The following is a 27,581-nucleotide window of genomic DNA, read 5'->3' on the forward strand; positions in this document are numbered from 1 at the left end:
TGCTGAGAAATGTAAACAGCCAAAACCACACCGCAGTCAAAGTGATTATTTTTTCACAAAAATGGAAAAAAAAAGTAACACAATAAACACAATAGTGATAAAGTTACAGAAAGACCAACAAATTTAAAATGCAACCTAAAACCAACCAGCCAGTGTACCCTGTGGTGCCAAACACCTCCAGGAAGAGGAAGAGCTCTTCAATTTCCATTTGCAACGAAGGATGCTAAAAGCAGCCCCACACCTGCTGACATCATTTCCACCACTGTAACACGTTCAGCATCGCCAGCCAGAGCTGAAGGTCAGCGATTTGCATCAGTTCTGCACTAGCTGGCAACACAGTGTGCAACACAGGAACAAGGGGCAGGGGCAGAGACAGCCCATGAGGAGCTGAAACTGTTACTAACCTACACCCTGGCCCTGCTGCCTCATGTGATTTAGCCACTCCAGAAATACTACATACAAAGCAGCTACTAATTATGCCAGTGTCTCACTCAGACTTTTCTAGGATTTTTTCCTCCCCCAGTTTGCTCCTAAGTAGGGAGGAAATTCAAAATTATATCAAAAAATTACCATGAGGATATTCCTCTGTATTCCCCATAATCTGAAAGCATCCTAATTTTTACTTATTAAGTTGGACATCCACCCAACAAGTGGCCAGAATGAGCTGTCAAATCACTAGAAACTTCTACACCATAATCACATTAGGAGTTTTAGTATAACCCTACATTGTAAAGTTGCACAGTAATAAAGTTTGTGCCCTAGAATGCAAGACTCAAAGACAGACTATCAACTTAATGGACAAAAAATTGCATCAATAAGCACTTTAAAAAATGTCACAAATTTGTCATCACCTGCATTACCATGAAACAAATGCAGAGGAGTTATCAGAGGCATGCTGACTGAGAAAGATTCATGCAGCCTAAAAAGCAAATGCCCCAGAAAGATTAAGGAAGGGTGGTGACATCCTGAAAAGACCTTCATGAGGTCTATATAAAGACCAGTAAATGTAAATTCAAAGATGAGAGACAAAGTAAAGTAGAAAATGATCTACAGGGCTTCTGTAACAGAAATACAGGCATACTTTCCGAAAGTGTGGTCTAAAAGAGCAGCAAAATAAAGAACAGGAAGAAAGCCCTTACACTAGAAATGTAGCTGGGTTTGACAAGCACATTTGTCCAAACCATGATATTATCTGTTCAGCATGTAAGGTATGGCTCATCACCTGGAACTGTGACCTTACCTTGGCATGAGCAGGCCCTCTTTCATTCAGAAGCTTATACTGGGGTTGAATTCTATTGAAACGGGCTAACTCATTTACCAGACACATTGGAGTTTTCTCTTTGGGGTTTGCCATGTTATCTTGGAGAGGAGCTGTAAATAAAGAGTCTGTAAAGTTTTTGTGGAGAAATGTACTCTTCACAACTTCACAAAGCTTTGCAAAAGCAGCATGCTTAAAAAAGGAAATACTTTGGCTAAAACATAACTTTTGCATATATGCTAAATACAAAGCTTAAACACCATTTATATATTAATCACATGAAACTATGTAGTTCCCAATAACAATTTTGATTACATGCAGTTAAAAAAGCCCCAAAACTATTTATTTCCAAAATGTCTATATGAAAGATGACAGTACAGGAGAGCATATGCATATTCTGTATTTTCTGTGTCACCAAAGTTTACTGTCAGGAGTATACTGGTTCCTGGAGTTAACTACTCTTTCAGAATGATTTTTCCACTCTTTGAAGCAGAAATGGGTAGCATAAGAGTTATGAGACAAATACAGTAGATGAAACCCTGAGGTTCCCATCTGTTTCTGCCAGCTTCTTCCCAAAGTTTTAGACCTTTCTCACAATACCAAAGTCACTCTCAGAACACTCACATACAACACCTCCCCCTTTAAGGATTTGGTTCTGCTTTCTTTAGACTGTTTCACTTTCTGTGGGGTTTTTACAATTTATTTGTATTTACCCCTAACACACGCACACACGTTGTCATTTCTTGCTTAAGTTGTTAGGACAACACTTCTGCATTTTATACCCAGTTCAGCATGGAAACTACAGCATTTATTAGGCCACAAAGGAAACACCAAATACTGCCAAGCATTCAGAAGACATTCTGTTCTAGGGAAGAGAAATAAACTTGGAGACCTTCCTGCCCCACTAAAACTTCTCTATAAAAGATATACTGAGAATTTGACAAAATAGACATGTTTTTTCCTGAGCTTTTACATCATTGATCGAAACTTCACTCCAAATCTGAGCTCAATAAAGAAACTAAACTTTGTAAACAGCTTATTTAGCCAAAACATTCTTCTACATGGGTGTTCTCCTTTATTTTAATCCTCTTTAGGACCTAATTTTTATTTTTTTAAATTAAAAAGCCATCAAAAAGATTAATTTCAACACCAAAGAAAATATATCTGGACCAACTTACCTGGTGAGTTGATCAAAGACGTGGGATCCACAAGGCTGGCAGTAGGACTGCTACAGCTGGCAGCCGATTCTGAAATGGATCCATTCATTGAGGATGGCAGACTCAGTGTATTTGTAGCTGTAACTGGCAGGGGTAGCACCACAGGGGCCATGGTGGGTCCAGACAGGTTTGCTGTAGTCTGCATTTTAACTTGTGCCATTGCCTGTCACTGCAATAAATACATTTATTATCAGCAGAGCATTCTGCAGTTTGAATGTCCAATGACTACTGTGCTATTAGCAACATTCCTTCTTCGCTCCTGGATCTGGGTCACAAAACTGTCCACAAAAGTCATGCCTCTGCAAACACTACTTCCAAATGGATGCACAGAGAAACAGAGCTCAGAGCCAAAGAACATCCCTGGAGAAGAACCCACACACTTTGGCTCCAGGTTCTGTTTTTCAATGTTGGGGTCACCCTGCCTGAAATATAGCAGGAAGAATTACTATTCCAGAATCAAATTCTACACAATTATTCTGCAGATGAGATAAGAACTTGCCAGTATCTTTAAGAGAGGATGACCTTGCAACCAAATGCCACAGCAAACTTGTAAACTTTTGCCATTGTTTCTCCAGTAAAGTGCACCTTAAGTATCCAATAAGGCCACAAGAGAAAATCCTTAATTTTTTTGGCCAGGTACCAAAGTAGAAAAGAGGGAAAAAAAAAAAAAAAAAAAAAAAAAGGACAAAAATACAAACAAACAAGCCCCACCAATGATGCAAGTTCTTAAAAAAAAAATCACTGCTTACTCAGTCAACAGGTGGAGTACTTCAAAATCCTTGTATAAATTACTGGCAGAGACATACCAGGATTTCCTAAACTAGCCTTCAACCCAATGGCTAAAGCATTTACTGGGAATATGCCAGGTACTAATTACCTCTTTTCATCTGCCCAAATTAGTTTCTTTATTGCAAATACCTGTTCTCAGGCTAGGTCTACATGCATAAACAAACCAGGGTCAGGGCACCACTCCATATTACTCACTGAGACTATGCTCCTTGGCAAAATTTGGGCTACTGGCTGAGAACTCCTGCTGCTGCAAAAACTATGCAGGAGCAGTTTAGGTGCCTGCAGGCATCCCAGGTCATCCACTCAATTGAGAGAGAAACCAGTCATTGTCAGACATCTGGGAAAAAGGTTTGGGCTTCTCCTGTCCCACAAGGAGCAGGATGATATATTTTACTCAGCAGCATGGACACAGACTGTATTATTTGGGGTTCATACCACGTGAGCTGATCTGTCCAGAGCAGATAGAGAGACAAAACCTGTGAGAGCCAAGAAATGGCCTGGGCAACTGGGACTTGTCCCAGCAGCAGCTCTGGTCCTGCAGGCCAAGGCAGAGCAGGGGCTCAGCTCTCATCCATCACTAAGCTCTTTGCTTCTTCTGCTGGGGTAATTCTCTCTCCCTATCAAAAAAAACGCAAAACCCAAACAAACCCATTCAACACCCGAGAAACTTTCTAATAGAGGGCTTATTGAAATGAATAACCTATATAAAAAATATTGATTACCATCAGTATTTTTGCCTGCCTTTCCCCAGTCTATTAAAAATATCCAAGTATCTTTACTCAGAGGGACAGTATTGTTGGATTAAGATCCCAAATCACTCATTACACCTTGGAGTACAAGTACTTTAACACAGTTGCACTAGTATAATGAAAATAATAAATCCTATTACTGTGACTCTGTGCTTTGGAGAAGAGGTTCAGACTGGAATGCCATTTTTATTACTGAGGAAAGACAAATAACTGATTTAAGTCTCTGGAAAGGCAAAAGTAGAAAAAAATTAAAAATTGAGAAGCAATCACCTGCCCTCTTCATAACTATCTTTGGTAATAGTGACAGATTTAAAATATATATATGTAGTTAGCTGAGATATGTTCAAATACCTCATATGTTCAAAAAAATATACTACATTCACACTGTAAAAATCCTAGTGTCACTTCACAGCAAATGCCATTCAATACAGCAGTACTGTTAGAAAGGCCTAACTTAAAGACTGAGAAGGTATAGAATTGTAGAAGTCTTTAGTAGAGAACATGTCTGCTTCTGGTTTTAAATGCATTAGTTTAAACAGGAATTAATTGAAAAAGACTTTTAATTGTAAACATTAAAGTCAATGATGGCAGAATCGGGCCATATGTCTTAAACATACATAAAATGAAACCAACATAACATGAAATATCAGCACAAGAAGTGAAGTTTAAGAAACTCACAGTATTTAAAGCATTTTATCCTACAAACATGAGTATGAGAAAGGTATCACTCATATGTACTGCATGAAATACTACTGAACACCTGATCTTAAATGCTGCCAGTTGTGAATTACCACTTCAGCTTCCAGTATTTTAAAAGTTTATTCTTCATGAAAGCAGAACTTGCTAATAAACAAAATACTACATTATACAGTAGTGATGTTCTAATGGGCAAAATTGTGGGAGGGACTCTTATTAAGGATAAAACAAGAAAAATCAGTATAAGAATAGTATTGAGGAACTGCAAAAATGAACATGATAAGGTTTAGGGGGGAAAAAAGACACTAAAGTAAAGTACATAGAAAATTCAATTCTGAAATCAGAATTTATCATAACATGTTGAGTGCTGGATTGCTTTTTTTTTTAAAGCTGCAGAACTCCTACAAGAAACTGTAACTATTTTGAAAATTAACCTGTGTAAGCAAAGATGCCAAGGCAGTAATATAATTGTAGACATGAACTCTTAAGCAGATGAGATATGGAGATAATAAATTTGCAATTAGTTCTAAAAATACACTAGTAGAGAGAGGTAACAGAAAGAATACAGTTGATATAGTGATGGCATGTCATTCTCACACCACAGGCAGCCAATCTTCAATGTCATGACAAAAGATGTGAAAACCTCTACGTTCCACCTTTTCTTTACATTTTTAACATATATACACCAGTGTTGTACTGCTTTATAAACTATGGAACAAAAAACATTTTGGGGCCTTCCAGCCACAAGCACACACATAATAAAATACACAGCTACCTAAAATATAGGACTTAGGAGAGAGAGATTTCACTAAGCTGGTCAGAGATGAAACGCAGTTATATAATCAAAATATTTTTACATCTTCTATGCAGATATTTTTGAAAAATCTGACATATACAAAAGTGATGGTTCATTAGGATTAAGATCACAAGAATTAAGATTACAATTAGAGAAGTCCCCACACCCCATTTCAGGTGGCTACCCAACTCATATCTAGGAAATTCCTACACCCAAGTGTCTCCAAAGAGGTTTCCCTTCAAGCTTAGCAGTGGTTACAGACACCTGCACCTCTCAGAGAAAGCTGGACTGCACAGCTCTGCCTCCCAGCTTTGTGCCTTTACCCAGCTGCCACGTCAAGACACGACAGAAATGATGTTCCCCAATGTTTGAATCACACACATCTATCCAGTCAAAGTCTGCATGTCAGAGCACTGCTGTTTTTGTAAGGCTGCACTGCAGGGCTTGTGGATGACATAACTGCAATGGTTTCTCCTCATAGTCTCACCCACACAGATGCAGTAGAAATGCAATAGCAAATACATAAAGGGATGCAAATATATTAGAATTGCATTTTACTTCACTTCCCTTTTTGAGCACTTACTACACAGGTTTCATAAAACACTTGGTACTGACTTTCATATTAAACTATGCACACGCTGTGAATTTTCCTGACAAACTAAAAATGACCAAACCAAAACAAACTCATACCAAAACAACAAAACAAAACTCCTCACATTTTAAAGTGAAAATATTGTTGTAAAATAGGCCGTTCACTTTTTAATATATGAGGAAACACAATGCTGTTGTGAGTTGACCATGTCTGTACACCAGGTGACCACAAAAGCTGCTCTGTGGCTCACCACCTCAGCTGGACAGGGGAGGGAAAATATCATGAAAGATATGTGGGTCTAGACAAGTGCATGAAAAGATCACTCACCAATTAGTGTCACATGCAGAACAAACTCAGCTTGGGGAGATTGACAATAAATTTATTTAATCAAATCAGAGTAGGAAAAGAAGAAATAAAAACTAAATCTTAAGAACACTTTCCTCCCACCCGTTCTTTCTTCTCAGGCTTAACTTCACTCCTGAGTTCTCCATGACCAGAAGGATGGCGAATGGGGATTACAGTCAGTTCATCACATGTTATCTCTGCCCCTCCATCTTCCTAAGACAAGATTCCTCATATTCTTCCCCTGCTCCAGTGTGGGGTCCCTCCCACAGGTCACAGTCCTCCACAGATTTTTTCAACGTGAGTCCTTCACACAAGCTGCAGTTCTTGGTGAACTGCTCCAGCGTGGATCCCTTCCACAGGGTGGCATCCTTCAGGGACAGAATGCTGCAGCAGGGGCCTCCCACAGGGTCACAAGTCATGCCAGTAAATCTGCTCCAGCGTGAACTCCTCTCTCTCTCCATGGGGCCACAGGTCCTGTGGGTCTCCCCCAGGGGCTGCGGGTGGATCTCTGCTCCACCATGGACCTCCATGGGCTGCAGGGACACAGGGCTGCCATGTTTCACCATGGTCAGCACTACAGGCTGCAGAAGAGTCTCTGCTCTGGCGCCTGGAGCATCTCCTCCCCTTCCTTCTGCACTGAACTTGGTGTCTGTCTGTCTTCTCTCACATATTCTTACTCCTCCTCTCCTCTCCTCTCCTCTCCTCTCCTCTCCTCTCCTCTCCTCTCCTCTCCTCTCCTCTCCTCTCCTCTCCTCTCCTCTCCTCTCCTCTCCTCTCCTCTCCTCTCCTCTCCTCTCCTCTCCTCTCCTCTCCTCTCCTCTCCTCTCCTCTCCTCTCCTCTCCTCTGTTGTGCAGGAACTTTTCCTGTTTCTAAATCTGTTATCCCAGAGACACTACCAACAACACTGACAGGCTCAGCCTTGGCTGGCAGCAGATCCATCCCAGAGCCAGCTGGCACTGGCTCCATCAGACACAAATGAATCTTCTGGCAACTTCTCATGGAAGCCACCCCTGTAGCCCCTGTTACCAAAACCTGGCCATGCAAACCCACTGCAAATATTTAGTTACATTTACAGATGCAGAATACTTTTAAAATTTGTGATTATACTTGTATCATGCTAAAAGCACCATGCAGCACAAATAATTAGTTAACACTTCTTCTGATTATTATTACCTTTTGTATTTTTTCTGGAATCACTTTATAACCTTAGATCTTGTGACATAAAATATGAACTGAATGCTCTGGTGGAATGATTCTTGGACTATGTCATAGTAATTGAATAAATAAAGACAGATCAAGTAGATAAAATATCACAAAAGGCAGAAAGCATGGACAATGAGTTTTCAAACCAAACAGACTCGTACAATGTGGGAAAATTGAAAAAGCAATATTAGAAAGACAAGTCATGGGCACAATAAACAGATAGAGAAACTAATGGCCTGAACAGTCAAAACAGAAGGTTGGACTTCATCTGTGCAGAAAGTGAAAATGCACATATGCAGAGTCACCACACTTTCACAGTGCTCTGTCATACAAGCCAGAGTACCAAATTTAATCTGTGCACAAGTATGTAATGGTGGCAGATACTACTTACTTGTTAAGGACTTTACAAATGGAACAACTGCAGGCCAGCCACTGCTGAGCAAGAAAAATTACTTGACATATCTTGTATTTTATATAACCAACAGTTCTGCTTATACTTTCTGGTCAGTGTCCATTTTTCACAAGAATATTATATTAATGATCCCAGATCCTTTTCCACAGAACTGCTACCCAGCAAGTTCTAGGCTGTGCTCTCTTTGTGGAGCTGTTTCCTAGCTAATGAGATTTTTTCTTGTCTTTTTTGAATTTTCTTATTAAAAAACCCAACAAAACAGAAAAAAAAAAAAGAAAAAGGCAATATTTTTTTTTCAATATCACATTAAATTTTAATTCTAATTCCAAAATGTTTGCAAGTCTTCTCTAAGCCTGTTTTATAGCATCTCCAGTTTAATACCTGCACAGTTTCTTTCACATCATAAATGAAAACATTGAAAGGTACAGAAACAGCAATCCAATAAACTGGGGGCAGTGTCTAAGCCAGCAGCAAGCATCTCAAGAGTTTTTTTCAAACCAACCCCATTTTGGTTAGAAGCTGGTTAATGTGATTCTTCTGTGAAAGTCCCAACTCACAGAACTCTAAGAGTTAACAGCTTCCTAACTAAGAAGGGTTTGGTTTTAGCCTTAGCTTTAAAATTCCATTAAATGCTCTGTTCTTCTTCTATTCTTCTGATATTAATTCAGTTACACAAAAGCATACAAAACTGCCTAAAGGTTTAATACATTTCCGGTGTGCCATTTCTCACATTTATGGCAAATATTTATACATTTGTGGACATTATTATTAAAAGTCCTAAAGAAGTTCTAAGCCTTATGCAATTTTTTTTACTGTGTGATATCTAGCAGTTTATTTGGGGTTGACAAAAACCACACAGCTCTGGATTACCTTCAGAGCAGCCTAATTAGAACTTTTGTCTTTTAATATCAAGTAAATAGATGGCCACACAGTAGCAGTTTAGCAAGAGTATGACTTAAGGCAACAATCAGCAGATGATTATCCAGACTTATTTGCAATATTTATTTTATTTATACATTTTAAATAGCAAAAAATAAAATGCTAGGCATGAAATTTCACAGGATTTCTCTGTTTTTAAATATATATATATTTTTCTATATTACTGCTGGTCCCCCCTGTTTGTTCTTCCCATTTGCTCCTCCATCAATTTCGTAGCATTTTGCCTTATGAGGAGTGGTTTGCCAACAGCCAAACTGATCTAATGACTTGCTGGCATAGCAAGGGACAATCCCATGTCCTCTCTTCCCTGCAGCAAAAAGCCAACACTTTCTGTGTCCATCTCACTGAGCCAGTTTTTGTGGCAGGTAAGGAGAAAGACCAGAGGAGCATCTGGTCTGTACAAGGGGGGACACAAACTCCTGACCTGGAGTGGGTGCAAGGAATAGGCCTTTCAACTCCTGCTAATCAGCTTAGCTTTGCTGTCAAGCCATACACTGAAGTTCATCTCCTTCACACTGTTCCTCACAAAGCCCCTGGTCTCATCCCTGATGATTACATCTTCAGAAACCCGTGGCCTGGTTTCTTTTCCTTTACTGTGCCTTACACTAGAGAACCTTAGTTTCAATGAATATATGAACACAGCTACCATCTAATTAACAGCTACATAATACATGGCAGCAAGTGAAGTGATGCCTTACAAGCATTTTACTTTGCAGAAGTATAAGATGGGTGTGGGAGAAATCACTAACTCTTTTATTTTCATTGTTTTGGTAAGATATTTTACAAGCAAAGGAAGGGACACAGACTATTAGGGACTAATACCCAAAATTTAAGGAGCTGCAAGGCTTACAAAAAAGCTCCTCTTATTGCTCAGTGTTAAACCCAGTTTCTAAAGACTAAATAACACAGTTTCTTACAATTTGTTTTCTCTGCTCTTGGACTGGAGCAGAAAAGAGTTGTAGATAAAGCCCCAGGAAGGCAAGGGAGGGCCAAGCAGCTGCAGTGAAGAGCAAGTCACAACATCCACACTTACAGATATTATCCACCCACAGAGGACTATCCTTTGCCAATTCTCATGTACAATCAATAAGAACCTTCCTGAGGAAAGGCAGGTATTTTTGAAAGAAAGGTGCTTTTGAAGGTATTTTTGAAAGAAAAAATCAAGTAGGAAACAGACTAAAAATCTGCAGTCATATTTTTCAATCTCTTCTTCAAACAACAGTCAGTTCAACCTCCCTTTTGAATTACTACACATTAAAACAACATAAAAGGACTTAAAACTCAGAAAACAGAGGCAGAAACAGCTTCATCTTGCACATTTCTTTCATCATGAAACCATATCTATTCCCTAGCTTCCAATATGATGTTGATCCAATTTAGTACAAAAAGCATGCAAGTCTCCAAATCAATGACCACATTACCATTATCACAGAATCACATTATGTGGGAGTACATATTATTTATATCTGTCACTGAGTCAATCCTTCTTTAACAACTCACTTTAAAAATGTTTCATGTAAATTTGAAAAGAAAAGTATAAAAAACAAACCAGACAAACAAGGCAGCTAATTATGGAATCACAGACTAAACCTAAAGATTTTCTCCATCAACAAAATGGCCAAACATGGGGATTTTTGCTGCCATTTAATTATGGTGTGTTAGCAACAGGGCAAGAACCAAAGTCTTACCCTGCAATCAAGATTGGATTTACACAACTTGAAATACATAGAATGTCCCAGAGTAAATATAATAAACAAACATTTAGGATGTAGTAAATTACCTAAACCACTACAGCAAAAGTCGAGTAACTAATATGAAAAATCAGTGAACTAAAAAGCCATTTACATTCACAGTACCTGTCACACCAGCACAGTCACCCATATTGTATGGCACAGCTGTACAGTGAGATATAAGGACTCAGATAAGGATTAAAGGCATCTATAATTCAGGTTTACAAATATAAGCAAGGTGTCTGAATTGTCACTTTGTTTACTCAACTGTCATTGAGTAAAAGGAAATACAGCATGGGAGTACCATGATTTACCAGAGGGTACTGGGCTTGCATGGCCAAGCTTTGGCAGCAGGGGTGGCTCCTGTGACAACCTGCCAGAAGCCTCCTCTGTCCAGCAGAGCCAACCCTTGGCAGCCCCAAAGATGGACATGCTGCTGGTCAAGGCTGGGCCAATTAAAAATGGTGGTAATGCCTCCAACATACTTCAGAAGAATAAAAAAAACCCCTTGCACAGTTGCAATTGGAGGCAGAGAAGAGCAAGGTGGGAATGTGTGAGAGGAACAAGTGTGCAGACAGCAAGGTCAGTGCAGAATGAGGAGCAGAAGGTGCTCCAGGCACCAGAGCTGTGATCCCTCTGCAGCCCATGATGGCCATGGTGAAGCAGCTGTGCCCCTGCAGCCCATGGAGATCAATGGGGATGCAGGGATTTGCCTGCAGCCTGTGGAGGAGCCCCACACTGGAGCAGGGGGTGCCTGAGAGGAGACTGTGAGCCCATGGGAGACCTGTGGAGGGAGGGGCCCTGCTCCTATACTGGAGCAGCCTGGCCTTGAAGGACTGCACTGCATGGAAGAGTCACCCATGCTGCAGCAGCTTGGGCATGGATTGTATTGCCCATGGGATGGACTCGTGGTGGAGAGGCTTATGGAGAACTGTGTCCTGTGGGCAGGGCCCCATGGTGCAGCAGGGGAAGGACTCCTCTCCCAGGAGAAAAAGCAGGTGATGAACTGACTGTAATGCCCATTCCCTGTCTCCCTGTGCTGCTGGAGGAGAGTGCAGAGCTGGGAAAGAGGGAGGGGTAGGAAGAAGGTATTTTTAAGGTTTTATTTCACTTCTCATTTCTCATTATCCTGCTTTGATCTTGTTAGCACCAAATTCAATTAATATCTCTAATTTGAGCCTGTTTTGCCCATGGTGGTATTTGGTGAGTGATCTCTCCTGGTCCTTATCTCAACTCATAAACCTTTCATTATACTTTCTCTCCCCTATCCAGCTGTGGAGGAGAGTGAGAGAGTGGCTTTGATGGCTGCCTGATATCCAGCCAGGGTGAACACACTACAGTCTTTTAAAGACCCAATACATAATGTCAGTCAGATGTCCTGAGACACCACATTTGGATACCTGCCTATTCCATCAGCTGCTGCTTCAGGTAATAGACATTCTCTCTGAAGACTCATGCAACACCTGACACTGCATGTGGCAGGCAGTTCAGAGAAACCCTGACATGAAGAGGCAATGAAATGGCAATAATGTGTGTGTTTAAAGAAGTGTATTACACCAGTCAGTACAGCCAGCAGACCCGGGGAGCTATTCAAGGTGATCAACAAGTAGGCTTCTAATTTAGGATTAGCTAACCACACAGCTGAGTGGCAGCTGAGAAGCAGACAGGGTAACTTAGTGTCTCAATCTGCACAAGATGCCAAAATACAGGCAACTGAATCCTACCCAAAGTCTACTGCCAAACTTGTCTTCAACAAGTAAGTGATCATGGATGTTACTAAAACTAACAGATGCATTACAGAAGTAAATAAGCCCCTTTGCAGAGACAAGTCTTTCTGTAAAGAATGATGGAAAATGCAGGGGTTAGGGCACTGACTGCAACTGTGCACATTTGCATGAGCAAGAGTATAAAAACTTGTAACAAGAAACTTAACAGAAAGTGGAGCATACTGACAGGCAGGAATGCAACTCTTCCCTTGCTTCCCTGGCAACAGCGAGGCTGACAGGAAAAAGCTGGGAAAGGAGCAACTCAGGCCACAGTGCATCTTACTGTGTGCAGCAAAACTAATGACCCCAGACTGTACATGTGGCTCATTTTCTTTTCTAACAGAGAAATCAGTCAGGTCCTGTGTATACTAATCTTGCCACTCAAAGACTCAAGGAGAGACTTCATAGACAGACATCCTAACAGAGACCCTAAGTAGAGAAACTATTAATATTAATCTGAAAATTGATGGGAAAAAGGATTGCTAATTTGTATTAAAATGGTAAGGGACATCAATCAGATTACCAACTTGAAGATTTCAATGCTAGAAGAAAACTAAAAGATAAAGAAAGCCAATCTGTTGCATCAGAAACTGTTTGGCATCTCAAAACATTTCAACCTGTTTATAACCCAAAGCCCAAGGGGGAAAATAAGTCTAGTTTATATAAATGTTTGCTGCGTTAGGATAATCTCATCAGAAAGTCTCTCTCAATTTATTGTTCCTGTCCAGAAAACAGAGAAAATGGTACAAAAGCCATGGAAATTTCCAACAGCCAGTACAAGCTAACCCAGTTCTCACAGTGCCACAAATTTTCAGCTCAGAAAAGACTCTGAACCATCCAGACAGAATATTGGTTCAGACACAGCCATCAGTTTGACCCAGCCAAGATACCCTGAATTACTACAGAGAAGAAAATGTGAAACTCCTTCATGAAACAGCAAGGTGATCATCAGAGCACTCTTTGTGGGAGGCCTTCCTCATCCAAAACTCATCATGGTTTGAGGTAGACCCCAAAACCTAGTTTACAGGTGGCTATAATGCCTTAGAGATCAGAGGCAGGACACACACCCTACCCAACACTAGAGGTAATATCCTCTTTGTATTTGCTTACTGCACCTGAGAGCAAACACTAACCCACAAGAGCTGGCTGTCCAGTACTGTAACTCTTCAGCTCTCTCCTCTACCATGACTCTAAACCACTTATGGCATCTTGAAAACCGGAAACTTGTATTTCCCCCAGACACTCTGTGATACGCAATCATATCTGTAACAGTTTTTAAAAGATTAAGTGGTCATCATACCATCTTACTCCAGATACAGGTAACTCACATTCACCTTATGCTAAACAAAAATGAGTTAGTCAGCTTTCCTGAAGAAAAATAGCTGAATAGAAGGGAAGCCTAAGCTGCTAGTTTAACAATCAATCATCAGCTTAAAAGTGGAGAAGAGGATTAAGTAAATGAAAAAAACATGACTCAAACTTGACACTCTGAGGCTACAGACTTGTTTGCATCAAAGCTGTAATTGGTTCCTTATTTGTGATGTTGGAGTCTAATCTGAGGTGCTTCCAAGAATCTAGCTTCTGATTTAATTAGTATTTTGAAATTTCTCTCCTATATATTTCTAAAAGCTGCACTTTTTTCTCAATTTGTGCTAACAAGTAGTAGTTACATTCCTAAAATCTCCAGTAAGCTTTGACTGATTTTAAATTACAACATACTCTCACTTTAAGTAAAACATCCCTCCAACTGCTACTTTGTTCTGAAGCAGGAAAAAATTACTTCTTGACTTCAATCAAGTAGAAATTGCATTTTATTAATAGAATTCAGAAAATCATCTCAGTTTTCCTTCACTACCTGTGACAAACTACATCTCATATAATTTGAAGTAGCAAATTTGGTGAAGTAGCAGAACTATGCCTTTTTCTTTGAAATGAAGTTACAGCTTCTGCCACCAACCCTCCTCACACTGTAGTCAGCTGTCTATAATTAACAGCTACAAGTTCCTCAGAGAAGGTGGTTTCAGTGGACTAAGCAACAGGTGTTGCACTCTATTGTTAGAAGCAGATAAAATTCTGCTTTGTGTGCTTTTTTTGTTCTCCATTAGTGTCTTTAAACAAAACCACTGTATTTGACAGCTAAAGTGATGAATGCCCACATTGAAGTCTCAGCCAGTTTTCAAGAAGTTGCAGCTCCCAGAAACAGCTGGGGTCAAATTGCCACCTTCTGTTCCTGAAACATTCTTGGAGTTCTCCCTTCCCTCAACTTTTCCATAGACAGTTTCTAATTGCTTGGCTATAAGATAATGTGGACATACAGTTGATACAGACTGGCTCCCTGCTCACTGGGGACCGGAGTGGGACTCTGCTCCCAGGCACAGAGTACCTGTGAGATCAGGGGTCCTGCACCGGTTTGACAGAGCTCCCTTCCTATTTCAAGTGCAGCTCTCCTCAGTCAATGAATTAAGGTAAAATAATTCCTGAGTATTGGATTGGGCCTACCAAATCTCTGACTGAAGATAAGCACAAAATCTAAGTTTTCAACTGGAGAAAATAAGGTTTAAAGATGCTGTGTCTGGGGGCAAGGTCACGATCAATGCTAAACATTAGCTGAACATGAAAAACCTGCCACAAATTCAGCTGCAGCACAGAGGCTACACACAACTGGCAGGATAGAAAAATGTTATTTCTGGAGTTGAATCAGCAAGGATGATACTAAAGTAACAACAAACAACAGAAAGGAAGAATGCTGGTAAAAAGATATTTTTTTCAAATTGAGCACACTGTGAGGGCACAGAACCAGCATAACAAAACCAGGCTTTTCCCTCCAACTTATGTACTAGTGTTTAGGAACACTAAGTAGAACACACCATAAAATAGCAAATAAGAAACCTTCATCTAAAGAGCTGATGATTCAGAATAACTCGTTTTCCCAGACCAAAGGAAGTTATAAACGTTACTACTACAGGGAAAAAATGTAAACAAACTGAATTAAAATTTGGAATTGTCTCAACTATTTTTACCCAGATAAAGTCAGAAATAAAACAAAGGATAACGCTGGCTTAAAGTGCAAGTTGATGCACTGGTAATATGAAATGATTCGAAATAATAAGAAAGAGTACCTGGAACTGAGCAAAAGCAAAAAAAGAAGATTGCATTTATTAGGAATGGGAATGCTGTAACATCATAGACTCACAACCACCTAGAGGATGGATGGGTGGATCATTCTCTGAGCTGCCCTTCAAAGGAATGTCTTTCTTACCACTTACTGCACTTTCAGGACTCCAGGGCCATTAGACTCAGCAGGGTAAAGTTAGCTTTTGTGGCTCTGGAACCACCCTAAACTAGCTTGAACAGACTTGAAAAGAACAAACTTGCTTTTGAACTTGCAGAGAGCTAACACTTCTGCTCACTACTAAGACTCCTACCCTTTCCCCTTCAAATCAAAATCAAATTTAAAAAAGAGTACTTCAAAAGGGAAACAAGTCCCCATTTTCTAGGATGTCCAAAAGAACTTGTGCTATTTAGGCTACAAACATATGCCTAATACAGTCTAACCCCTGCAAAAAGTGTTGTTCCTAGTTAATGAAGGGTTGTGCTCCTAGCCCAAGGGTCAACCAAAGTCTGTCTAGGTTGCAATGACACACAGCAGAAGCTTAGGTAAAGGTGCTGAGCCCAGAGGTGAGGAGCAGATCTGCAATCCAGCACAACAGCAAAGACATCACATTCAAAAGAGAGCAGGCCCTGGAAATAGAACTGCCTCAGCTAACCCTGTTCACCTGCAGGGCTCTGTCCTGTCCCATCCTGGGGATATATCAGGTATCTTTGTCTAACAGTACCCATGTCTCCCATGCTCCTGTCAGCATGAGATACCTGAGCGGAGGTAAACAGTACCAGTATTTGCAATGACAGCAAATAAAACCACTTCCTTCTGGTGTTAATGTCAAAATTCCTAGTGAGTACAGGGCTGGCTTAAAAACCTTGAAAAGATTCCAGTTACTACTGTGTCCAAGAAAAGAAACAATTTCAAATCCAGGATGGGCAAGTTGATGTTTACATTTCTTTTAAAATACTTTAAATACATTTAATAACTTAAGTTTCACCAGCTACAGTAGCTGCTTGCCCTAGAGCCTACTGTAACCTGTGAATGTAACAAAGTATCGAGAGGCTCAGACAGCAGTGAAATTTGAGGCGAACCTGAGAAGGATAAAAGTTTTCCTGGCACCTTAATGGTACCCTGTGAAGAGAAAAGGCCTCCAAAGCCACCTCCTCTGGTGAACTGCCACTAACAGAAATTTGTGGAATGGTCAGTTTCAGAAGAACCTTGTAATATAACAGCTGAAGAATTTAATTAAATATTAAATTCTTCTCATGGGACTTGGCAAATACTTAGGGTTGCCTGGAGGTCCAGATCCAGAACATCCTCGTGAACGACAACTTCACCAAGCCCGTGGAAAATTGATCCAGTCCTGGCATCTTCAGCCAGTTTTCACTTGCTTAAGGCTCTAAGTAATAAAACCTGGCCAGTTGAAAAGGGGTGAAGAAAAGATGATGTGGGCCACTCTCCCTTCTGATGAGGTCAAACCCCATACCTAACAGAGTGGATTCAGCTAAGAGAGAATATTGAGAGATGGCTCTGAAAAAACAGAGAGCTTTAACTGACTCCTGATCCAGGACAAGTTTCTCATTCCTTTTCACAAGCCGGACACACATTTAATACAAGACTAGTAAGTGTCTTGCACTGAATTCTCAGAGGGTCAGAAGGGTTTTCAAGAAAATCCCTCTGGAATCATTCATTACAATTCCCAGGCCCTAACCAGGTACAAAAGGAATGTCTCTTGGGTATATACTCTTGAGCAAAATGCCCTCTTGAATGAACATTGCCCTCACAGATGAAACACTATTCAGAGCAGGCAGATTTAAACACTATTATACACAAGCCTGAAATAAAAAGCAGAGAAAATATTTTCCACAGTCTGGAAAGAAAAAAGCAACATCATATCCAGGACTGAAGAAGGACCAGCAGAAGGGGAAAAAATAAAACAAACATACAAACTAACAGTTAACATGAAATTTTAGATTGCTTCTTGATCTTACCTTGTCTAACAAAGCCAAAGCTACTACAGAGTGTTAATTCATTATTATCTTGTTTGTATCAGAACAGCTGGGTATGGTTCTAAGTGGTCAAACATTGCCCTCTACCAGGGCTACTTTTCCACCTTGGGAACAACATTATCTTGATTTCATCCTTCAAAATGTATCAGTTGCATCGATGTGTTGTCTGGGTGACATGGAAAAAGTTCTCTACCACTTGCAGACAGCTACTTATCCAGAATCAATTCCAGTTACTGATATCAATCTGCACATTTAGTATGCTGATGTCTCCTTATATTCATTTAACACTGCTTTTTTAAACTGAGGTCATTGTAGGAGAAACTGGAAAGTACAAATACCTAACAAGTGCAAAAAATTAGTAGTAGCAATAAAAATTAGCTTACTCATCTCTTTTCTTGATCCAACAGGTGACTATTTTCATTGCAAGAAACTTTTCAAGAAAATCTGGTCTCCTACACTCAAACCCATTTCCTTTAGCCTGGAGGCAAAACAGCCTCCTCAAAGCTGGCAAGCAGTGAAACTGGAAGTGGAACCTTTGTGATCCTTTGGAAGTTTTCAGAAGATGAGACTGTAAACATACCCTTCAACTGAGCATGCGCTACTATGGTAAAAATCTTAGTAAGCTAACTTCTCCCAGAATCTAAGGATAGGAGATTAACCCATACTTCATATAATAATTGGCTGCTGGTTATAACCAGGTTTGGGACACCAAGAGGGATCTGAGCTCAAAGCTTGTGTTCTAATCAGTCTAAAAAGTGTCCCCTCACATCATTTTAATGGTGACTAAATCAAAAGATTATGGGGATACAGAAGCATAGTGGAGTCACAGTATTAGTAATTAAAAATGAAAAAAGTGCTATTTACTAGGAAAAATTTAAATTTCATAATTTGATTTTATTTGGTTAAATAGAAACAGACTTGTAACATTCTAGTGATGTACTGTATAGATGTATAGTTGACTAAAACAAACGCAAAGATGGAGTATGACACAGTATGACATATTTCATTAATGGGAAACACTCCAAAAACTACCAGTTTAACAAAAAAGACCCACAAAACAAAACCAAAACCACAAAACACTTGCTCTTGAGATGAAGTATGAACAATCTTTAACAGTTACAGACATAGATGTAACTTTAGTGTTACACTACCACAGATGGCTTTTCAAAATTCATTTTCACATTAGGAGTTGTGACAAGCAATTTTTTCATTCTAAATATTTTTCCAGAACAATGCCTGAGAAGACATCTCTCAAATTCTTGCTGAACTCTTGATCCTTTAATGGAAACACGCTTTGGATAATGGCAATTGTGACTCAGTGCTGACAATGAGCAGACCCTTTAAATGCAGAGCCCTTGACGTTATATATATATATATATATATATATATAAATTATATATGTGTGTTAACTACACTACACACAGGTTCCATTTCCTCTCTTCACAGAGTTTGTCATGCACTCCCACCAATTCCATTCCTCCTCATGTACTATCCTTTCCCTCCTGAACAGAACTGCCAGCCCAGTTCCCTGACCTGCCTCCACAGGACCCCTGCCTTGTGCTCTTTATGACCCTCAACCAAATGGAACCCCCTGTCTTTCTTTCTTTTCTTTTTTTCAGAGGAGAGAGATTCAAGAACTATTGTGATAAATACAGGCTATGTGTGATCCAAAGATTAGAAATACAAAACAGTAAGTTCTGGCAAAAGACAGACCTCTTTTATTATAGATTTTGTTGCTGGTGATAGGAAATAAATGTAAGCAGTGGAAGGAAAGTGAAGCTCTGGTGGCTCATTAACATTAGTTATGTTGTTTCAGTTATCCTGAAAAAATGCAGTGTTAGGTCTTCCCCAGCACATCAGTGATACATGCATGAGGAAACAGATACTTTGCACCCCAATCAGAAAAAATCTCTGCCCATATCTATCAAATATATGCCAAAAAAAGGGCACTCAAACCCACACACTTCCTTTATAAGACCAGCTCTCCAATGGAGTAACGCCATAAGAAGATGTGGGGTGTGGGGTGAAGGACTGGACATAATTGATGGGAGTTTTTCAGTGTTTTCAAAGACTAACAAATCAATAGCCACAGATTTTGGGCAGGCCAAAACAAACTGTCTAGATAGAGCATGACAGGTGCACCTTTCCTAATGGCTAGGGACCCAGTCTTGGAATAGGAGGATCTGCTTCACTATGGCTTGTTGCCTAACCTTCCCAAGGTCATTTGTCATGACACTTTACAAACAAAACACATAATATTTGATTCACTTCCCACATTCACACCAGTGTAAACCAGAGTTAGAATGACGTTTATAAAGCCATGGAGGAAAATCAAACCTTTTCCCCCAGAGAAGAGGCTGATGGTGTTAAATGCTTATTTAAACTTGGTCCAGCCATTAAAAGACCTCTGACCAGGTTTTTCTGCAAGTAAAATTACAAAGTTTCTTTACAATTTACTATCTTAAATCAGAATTTATGATTAGTCAAATTTATTATTATTTTGATGTAATTCTTGGGGAACAAGGTAGGTTGAGCTGGCAAAAAGATACATAAAGACTTTGGCCTCCAAGCTGAGCAGCCTGAGCAGAACCCAAACTGAGTAACATGGCTGAAAAGTTGTCTGCAAAGAAAAGGAAATCTGAACTGTTCTTTCCCCTCAAAAACTACAAACAAGCAGGCAGCCTCAATCCTGTTCCTAGCTGGCAGCAATAGGAATCTTCGCAAAGACTGGCAGGAGTAGAAACCTCTCTCTCTGAGTTTTTTTTAGGTCAAAGCTAAGGTTCAGCAGCTGGAAATCAGTACTGGAAATCTTACACTGCTGCTGACTTTCTAGAAAAAAAAAGAGATTTCATTCAGAAATCTGACAGTCTGGCACTGTTTATATAAGCAGCAGTGTCACGACAAAGCCTATACAAAACCTCCTTATAGTTAGAAAATGGCTTAAATGCATTAGTATTACTTCATTGGTGTAGACTGCTAACCTGAAATTACCACATAACCCAGGAAGACCTTACTCCTGTGCAGCTCGATGCCACTGGTCAGCACAAGTGAGATATACCACTGTATGTTCCCAGACAGAAGCACAGCTCAACCACTCCAAGCTATGGCAGAGCAAACAGCCTTCCTTGTGCCTTGCTACACTGCAGCTACTCATACACATCCCTCAGTACTGTTCAAGCCAGTATTGCATGCAAGGAGAGGGGCTACAACAGCAGCACTTGATCTACTCTTTTGTACAGCATAAACTTTTTTTTAGTACCATGATAGTTGCACAGGGAGCATTCCAAACATGGCTTGAGAAGCTTACGTCTTGGTATTCACAGAAACAGCTTGCTGGCCGTAAGGCAACACCAGCCAGATACACTGCAGGGAGATTTTTTGCTTGGGTATCACTGACTTGTCAGGTGGGACCCTGAGCACTACAAGGCAAACAGCTTTGCTGCAGGATTCACCCTCACAGATAAGCCCAGGCAGCCCGCACTTCTCCAGGAAGGCAAGGCTGTGACTTCCAGGCCTGGCTGTAATCAAGACGAACTTTTTCCCACCAGACACCTGAACACTGGGAACGTGCCACCCAGCCCATGAGAAGCCTGGACTAGGCAACTTCACCGCAATGTGTCTCTGGGTCCCACCCCAACGACGGCCCCCAAACCCTCGTGCTGGGCGAGGGCCGGTAAACGGCTCTGCCCATCGCTGGAAGAGATAGATGCCGACATCCATTTTGGGAGTGGGAGAGCCCAGCACCGATGGCAAAGTTTGGGGCTCTGTCCGAAGTTTGGGGGCAGCGCAGGACGTGCACAGAGAGGGCTGACTAGCACACACGTACAGACACACGGCGGCTCAGCTGCGAGGTCCGCGCCGCTGACCGGCCGAGCAGCGCCGGGCGCCCCTCGCCCCGCCGGCGGCGGAGCGGCCACCGTGCGCCCCCGAGGCCGCGCACCGCGACAGGCCCGGCCGGGACACAGGACGAGGAGCAAGCTCGGTCGCACAGAACTCCTTCCCGAGGACTGGGGCAGGGCAGGCCCGGCGTGGTCCCCGCCGAGCTCGGCCCCGCCGCACGGCCCGGCCGCGGCCCGGCCTTGGCGCAGCGACCGCCACCGGCAGCCGGATCCGTGTGCGGGAGCTGCGCAGGGGATCCAGAGGGGTCTTCCCCGGCCCCCGGGGGTGGCAGCGCTGCCCACCTGTGCCCCTGCCCGCCTCCCTGTGCCCCTCGTCGGGCGGGCGGCTGGCGACGGACAGGTCCCCGGGTGTGGATGGCGGGGTCGGCGCCGCCGCCCCCCGCCGGAGCGGAGCGGGCCGGCGGCGCCGTGGCGCAGGAGCGCCCGCACGGCCCCGGGGAGACGGGGGGCGCCGGGGGCCGGCGGAGCCCTCGCCCGGGAGCCGCCGCGGCGGCGGGAGGAACGGGAAGCCAGGACGGAGACTAGGACATCGCGGCTGAAGCCGCCCCCTTCCCTCCCTCCCGGTTACCTGCTTCCCGGGGACACTTTGGAGACGCCTCCAACATCGGCAAACACTAAAGAGAACTGACCCCGCCGCCGCGGCGGCCGCCGCCGGCCCCAACCACTGCGCCCCCCCCCCCCCGCCCTCCCGCCGGCGCCGCCGCCCCGCCCCGTCGCCCCCGCGCCGGGCGTCGCCCCCCGCAGCTCCCCTCGGCCCCCCCTCGCCGCCGCCCCCGCCGCGCCCGCCGCCCCCGGGGCGCTCCCCGAGCGCTCCCGGCGCCGCGCTCCCCCCGCGCCCGCCGCGCGAATGGCCCCGTCCGCGGCCCGGCCCCGGCCCGGCGGCGCCCCCAGCGGCGGCGCGGGGCCCTGCGCCCTCCGCCCGCCCCCAGCCCCGGCGGGCCCCGGCGGGCCCCGGCACCCCGCGCTCACCTGCCCGCGCCGGGCCGGGCCGGGCCGGGCCCGGGGCGGGGCCGGGGCCGGGCTTCCACACGGCGAGGCCTCGGCACCGCGGAGGAGGAAGCCCCAAGCCGGGGAGCGCGGAGAGCAGCAGCGCGGGGGATGTGCCGGTCCGTGAGTGGGGCTGAGATCGGCCTGGCGACTGTGCTCTGCCTACTCTCAGCTGCTCCCGAGAGCCGCGGTCCGCACCGCTCCTTGCGCGCCTGGAGAGAGCGGGCTGCGGGACTTCAGGCAAGGAAAAAGGCCGGCAGAAATACGGGAAGAAGGGGGCAGCCACCGCAGCACACCAGAGAAGAGGCTTGATTTTATTTCCCCCATCTGCTGTTATCTCACTCTAGCTTGGACCACTAACTCTCCAACGTATTTCCCCTCTCACCTTTCCCCTCCGAGACAGCTGTTTTCAGAAAAAGGTAAAAACTCATAAAGAAGATTTCTGTTAATATTTTCTTCTGTCTAGAATTAGGCAGATCACTGAAGCAGTTGCTGGGAGCTGCCTGGAGGGAGACGAAGGCCAGGGAGTGCAGCTGTGGAGGTTCAGCCATGGAGGTTCCACGGTGCATCACTGAAACCTCCTCCTGCCCCAGGTGGGCACAAACCCTCCTCTCCTTACACAGGGCTCAGCCACATAAAACCTTGGATAAATTGCTGTTTCTGTGCCTTTCCAACCAAAACCAACTGTCTTTGGTTTTGCCACCATAAATGTATATATCTTGTTGCCATGTTTCAGGTTCACACATCCCTTACAGAAGGCAGAACTAGACAGAAAAATGTAAAAAAAAAAAAAAAAAAAAAAGGCAGAAATAAAAAAAAGCTTATGCAAATTGAAATTAAAGTCTAAAATACTTCCTCCTCTAAATTAGAAATTAATAGACGAATAAAAGAGAAATCAAAGAAATCAATTTCTGACTATCTATGGCATTAAAAAGATAACATTCAAATCTTTATCACAAAGTAATCAGAAGTTTATTGTTCATTAGTAAAAGATTTCTGAGTTTAATCCACAATCTAACTTATTTTGTAAAAATCTGTTTTCCTGATTGGCTCAAGTAAAATAAACCACAAATTTTTAAATCTATGCAAAAGCCAGGTAGAAGCACCAGAACTTGAAGCAATCATGTTCCTACCTGATTTGCAAGAGTGCAGTAAAAAAATTCATTATGCTCAGAAACTAAACTAGATTTTTGAGGAGGCAAAGATCTATACCTTTTTGCTACACAACTAATTTTTAATGAATCTTTTCATATGAGAGTTATAACATTAGTCATAGCAAATGTAATTTTAAAAAACAACAGATAAGTCAGGATTAGAATGAGTCTAAGAGTTCATACTGCCTGCAGTATCTGCTATTATATAATTATTTTTTTTAATTATTACTTGATACCAAGAGGTGGATCAGTTCTGAGCAAAAAAAAAGGATGTAGCCTGACACAATTCCCAAGCATAGTGGAGGAACACTCTAAAAGCACACAGCCCAGGTGAATTTTGGTAGTAAGCTTGCATACTGTAGATAATTTACACACCAAATACACATCATGACACCTAGTGGCAGAGCTGCATTGTGAGTATCTAAGTGATAGCAAGATTTTATTCATACTAACACAACACTAATATGACATTTACAACTTGTTGAAACTCATGTTGGGAACTCAGCATTTGCTATGAGAGTTTTATACATACCCTGTATTCAGCAGTGGTAGCTCGTTAATTCTCCCCTTCTCCTTCCTCCATCGTTTTGTTTTCTGACTCCTTACCCCTTAATTTAAGAACTGAGGACAGAAATACACTGTATAATTCAATTTCTTTTGTAGTCTTCTGATTTAATGTAGCAATGGATAATAATGCAAGTACTTTTCATTAGGCTACTACGAATTTTTGCATGAGCAAAGTTCATCCAGATGCTGAATTGTGATGGTGCTGTCCATAGAAGTTTGTGGGGTTTTTTTCATTTGCTTGTTCTCGGTTTTTTCCTTCATAATTTTATGTCATGTCATTTTAACTTTACTTACTATGAGTAGTTTGAAGAACAACCCTACAGCATAGCACATACGTAGCATCGGTGCACTCAGAGAAAAACGCATCTAATGAACGCCAGCATCAAATTATGAGAGGGCTTTTGTGAACTTTCTGCAGTAGACAGGTGTAATTCCAGCAAGCCTGTAAAATCTCCAATCTCTGCTATTATTTCAATAGTAACATTTTTATAGAATTGCTATTACTAAACACTAAAACTTTAGTTTAAAAACATATCTTGAGATACATGTATCAACTCAGAAGTATCTTGATATACATCTTGTGGTGCAAATGGAAGGTAGCTGGAAGAAAACTGAATACAGAAGAGCAGATTTTATCCCAATACTTACCATGTATATATACATGTTTTATAAAACAAAGGTTAATATCTTTTATAATAATTTTAAGCCATTGGCTGTATTTTGCTTTTATGATGTTTCCTATAAAGTGGAGCTTTACTTATATGAACAACTAAATTGCATTACTAGTCACTTCTTTAACATTTACTGCACCCTTACGTTTGAGGGTCTTTTTCCTGCTACTGCTGAGGTACAGGATAAAGACTACTCAGTATCTCCAGTAAAAGCAGCTTAATACAACCTAAAAACTTCTTAGGTTTTGAAAACAAAATGCATAATTTGTATGTACTTTTTCACACTGCTCCATTAGTAAACAAGAAGAGTGTCATAACTTGCATAACAGTCTAGTTTCAGGATGCTTTTAATAGAAGTAATTAATTCAGTATGCAGTTTGAAAATAACAAAAAGCCACATTAATGCCTAAATGCCTGCATAAATACCTAAGTGGAGGAAAGGATAGAGTTATTCTATTTGGTCTGTATACATGAGTGCAGGACACTTGAAGCTACTTGGCCTTGTCATTGTGAACCTCAGATTCAGAAAAAATAAATCAGCACTTTCACACTGACTTGCAAAAAATCAGAATATTCTAATTTTTACTAATATATTTTATTATTAGAATTGTAGTTTCAACAGATACCATCAAGAAATTAGTTTCCACCCCTCAATACACTTTGGTGTAACAAACCAAAAATAAATCCCAAAAAACCCCCACCCAACTGTGTATTTAAGGAGATTTACAGAACTGATTGGAAAGGAGTTCTGAAGGTCTGCTCCACTACCCTCCCTGCCTCCTCGAAGTACGACCAACTTTAAAGCTGGATCTGACCTTTGAGTTAGCAGGTTTCTTGGTTTCCTTTAGAAAACTTCCAAGACTGGATGTTTTACAGCCTCTTCCAGAATTCTGTTTCAGAGTATTAGAAAGTTTCTTTGTAGCTGTACTATTTATTTATTTAAGAACTTGCATGATATTTGATACTAAAGTTAAAACCATAATGAAGCTAATAGAGTGCTCATAAAATACCAATAAGAAGTGAATAATGCATTATTTACATTAGTCAGTCATTCAACTGAATAAAAGCCTCTAATAGCTTAGTACCAGAAGAATGAGTCACTTAATTTTTTAATAGTATTTTTTCAATCATTAAAACCAAAATGCAGGACTTTGGGATTACATTTGATTAAAACCCAATATTTTTAATGAACGTACGTCTAGTCAGACCACTGCTCTCCCCAATTACAGGTGCAGAACTGTGACTATAAAAATATATCTTTAACTACAATGCATGACAAATTACTAAACCAATTTATCACGGTAGTACATGGAATGAGAGGCATGAACAAACCAAGACAAAACAAACTACAAGTAAATACTGTGAAGAGTTTTCTCGGGTAATGGAAACCATTTACTCTTCATGCTCCAACGAGGACTCACAGGCAATGAATTTTAACAACTCACATTAACACACTGTCTTTGATGATTCATGTCTAAAATGTGAGTTCCCTAAAACAGATGAATCATACAATCACTTCAAGAATCTAAATTAAGTGAACTAGAACTTGCACGTATCAGCATATATTGAATTCCATCACTGTTGGTACAAGGACACTGAGAAACCTCCAGGTCCTCATCCCTTTAACAAGTATCATTTTTTTAGAACACAAAGTGAATCCAACCAAAAAGATGTGCTGATTTTGCAATTACCAGCCTTCATCTATGTATCCTATCATTGGGGTGTCAATGCTTTTTCATTATTAATTGACCCACTGCCCCAAATTTAGATTGCTTTGCAGGTAGCATTGTATTTCCCAGCAATCACTTGCTGCCATTGCTTTCATATGTCCATGCTAGGAATAGTAAAGCCATATGTAAATAAATGCTTTACTCTTCTGATAACACTAGTGAAACTTTAACTAATGTTAAAGTTTTTTTTTTTTACTACTGGTAAATTACTTTAGGTAACTATTAGACCTTTTACTGTACATTCAGAAAACTTCATTAATTATCATAGTTCCTGTATCCAAAACTGCATAAAAGCCCCAAGTCCCTAGTTTTAATTTGTACATTTAATTTGTGACAGATATTTCCACAATTTCCCATTTATTTTTGACACAAAGTACTGTAAAAGCTTTCTTTTGTAAGGTACAGACATCTCACTGTACAACTACAGAAAATATGATATTGCATATTTATGCCTATTTAATTAATATGTGTAGTTACTGCGTACACTTTATGTATATGCACAGATGCTTCATACAAGTACATCACCCATTATGAACACTGGAAGCTTCTCAAATGTCCTATGTGATTTCCAGATTTAAAAAACTCAAACAAACAAACAAACCAAAACAAAACAAAAAACCCCCACACCAACAAGATTTGGATTACTTCTTTAAAGCACAGAGCATATAATGGCAGAAGAAAACCAGGAAAATTCAGGTCAGCCAGGGATTCACATCTTGTGAGTACAGCAATGAAGACAAAGGTAACTACAGTTTGCTAAATCAGCAAGAACAATAACAGAACTAGCAACCTGAAGATCAATTACAAAGCACACAGATATTTAGAAATGGCCCATTTCTGCATTAGTAGGCATTGCTACCTGATGAGACTACACTGGCTTTGCTCAGGAGAGAAATGTGAGAAAGCCAAAGTGTAATTACAGGTCAAGGAAGAAATAGATTCTATACCATGAAATTCCTGTTTACAAG

At 41.4% G+C, this 27,581-nt stretch overlaps 2 protein-coding genes across 5 annotated transcripts in view; both read right to left on the reverse strand.

The window, feature by feature from the left end:
- Positions 1-22,156, reverse strand: part of STAU2 (staufen double-stranded RNA binding protein 2) — a 171,142-nt gene extending 148,986 nt beyond the window's left edge. For 2 of the 4 annotated variants that reach the window (XM_058813148.1, XM_058813131.1), the window contains exons 1-3: positions 22,073-22,156; positions 2,437-2,644; positions 1,241-1,371 (exon numbers count right to left, since the gene is read on the reverse strand). In XM_058813148.1, the coding sequence (XP_058669131.1) occupies positions 1,241-1,371; positions 2,437-2,635 (330 nt within the window). In that variant the 5' untranslated portion in view covers positions 2,636-2,644; positions 22,073-22,156. Of the gene's footprint in view, positions 1-1,240; positions 1,387-2,436; positions 2,645-22,072 lie in introns of those variants that run through there. The other 2 variants (XM_058813123.1, XM_058813138.1) reach the window with 2 other exon arrangements.
- A 773-nt stretch (positions 22,157-22,929) lies between these two features.
- The window catches only part of UBE2W (ubiquitin conjugating enzyme E2 W), a 45,221-nt gene continuing 40,569 nt past the window's right edge, over positions 22,930-27,581 (reverse strand). The window contains exons 6-7 of the mRNA XM_058813169.1: positions 24,178-24,266; positions 22,930-23,255 (exon numbers count right to left, since the gene is read on the reverse strand). Coding sequence (XP_058669152.1) covers positions 24,202-24,266 — 65 coding nt within the window. The 3' untranslated portion in view covers positions 22,930-23,255; positions 24,178-24,201. The remainder of the gene's footprint in view (positions 23,256-24,177; positions 24,267-27,581) is intronic.

This window comes from Ammospiza caudacuta, chromosome 1 (assembly GCF_027887145.1).
Source record: "Ammospiza caudacuta isolate bAmmCau1 chromosome 1, bAmmCau1.pri, whole genome shotgun sequence".
Lineage (NCBI taxonomy): Eukaryota > Metazoa > Chordata > Aves > Passeriformes > Passerellidae > Ammospiza > Ammospiza caudacuta.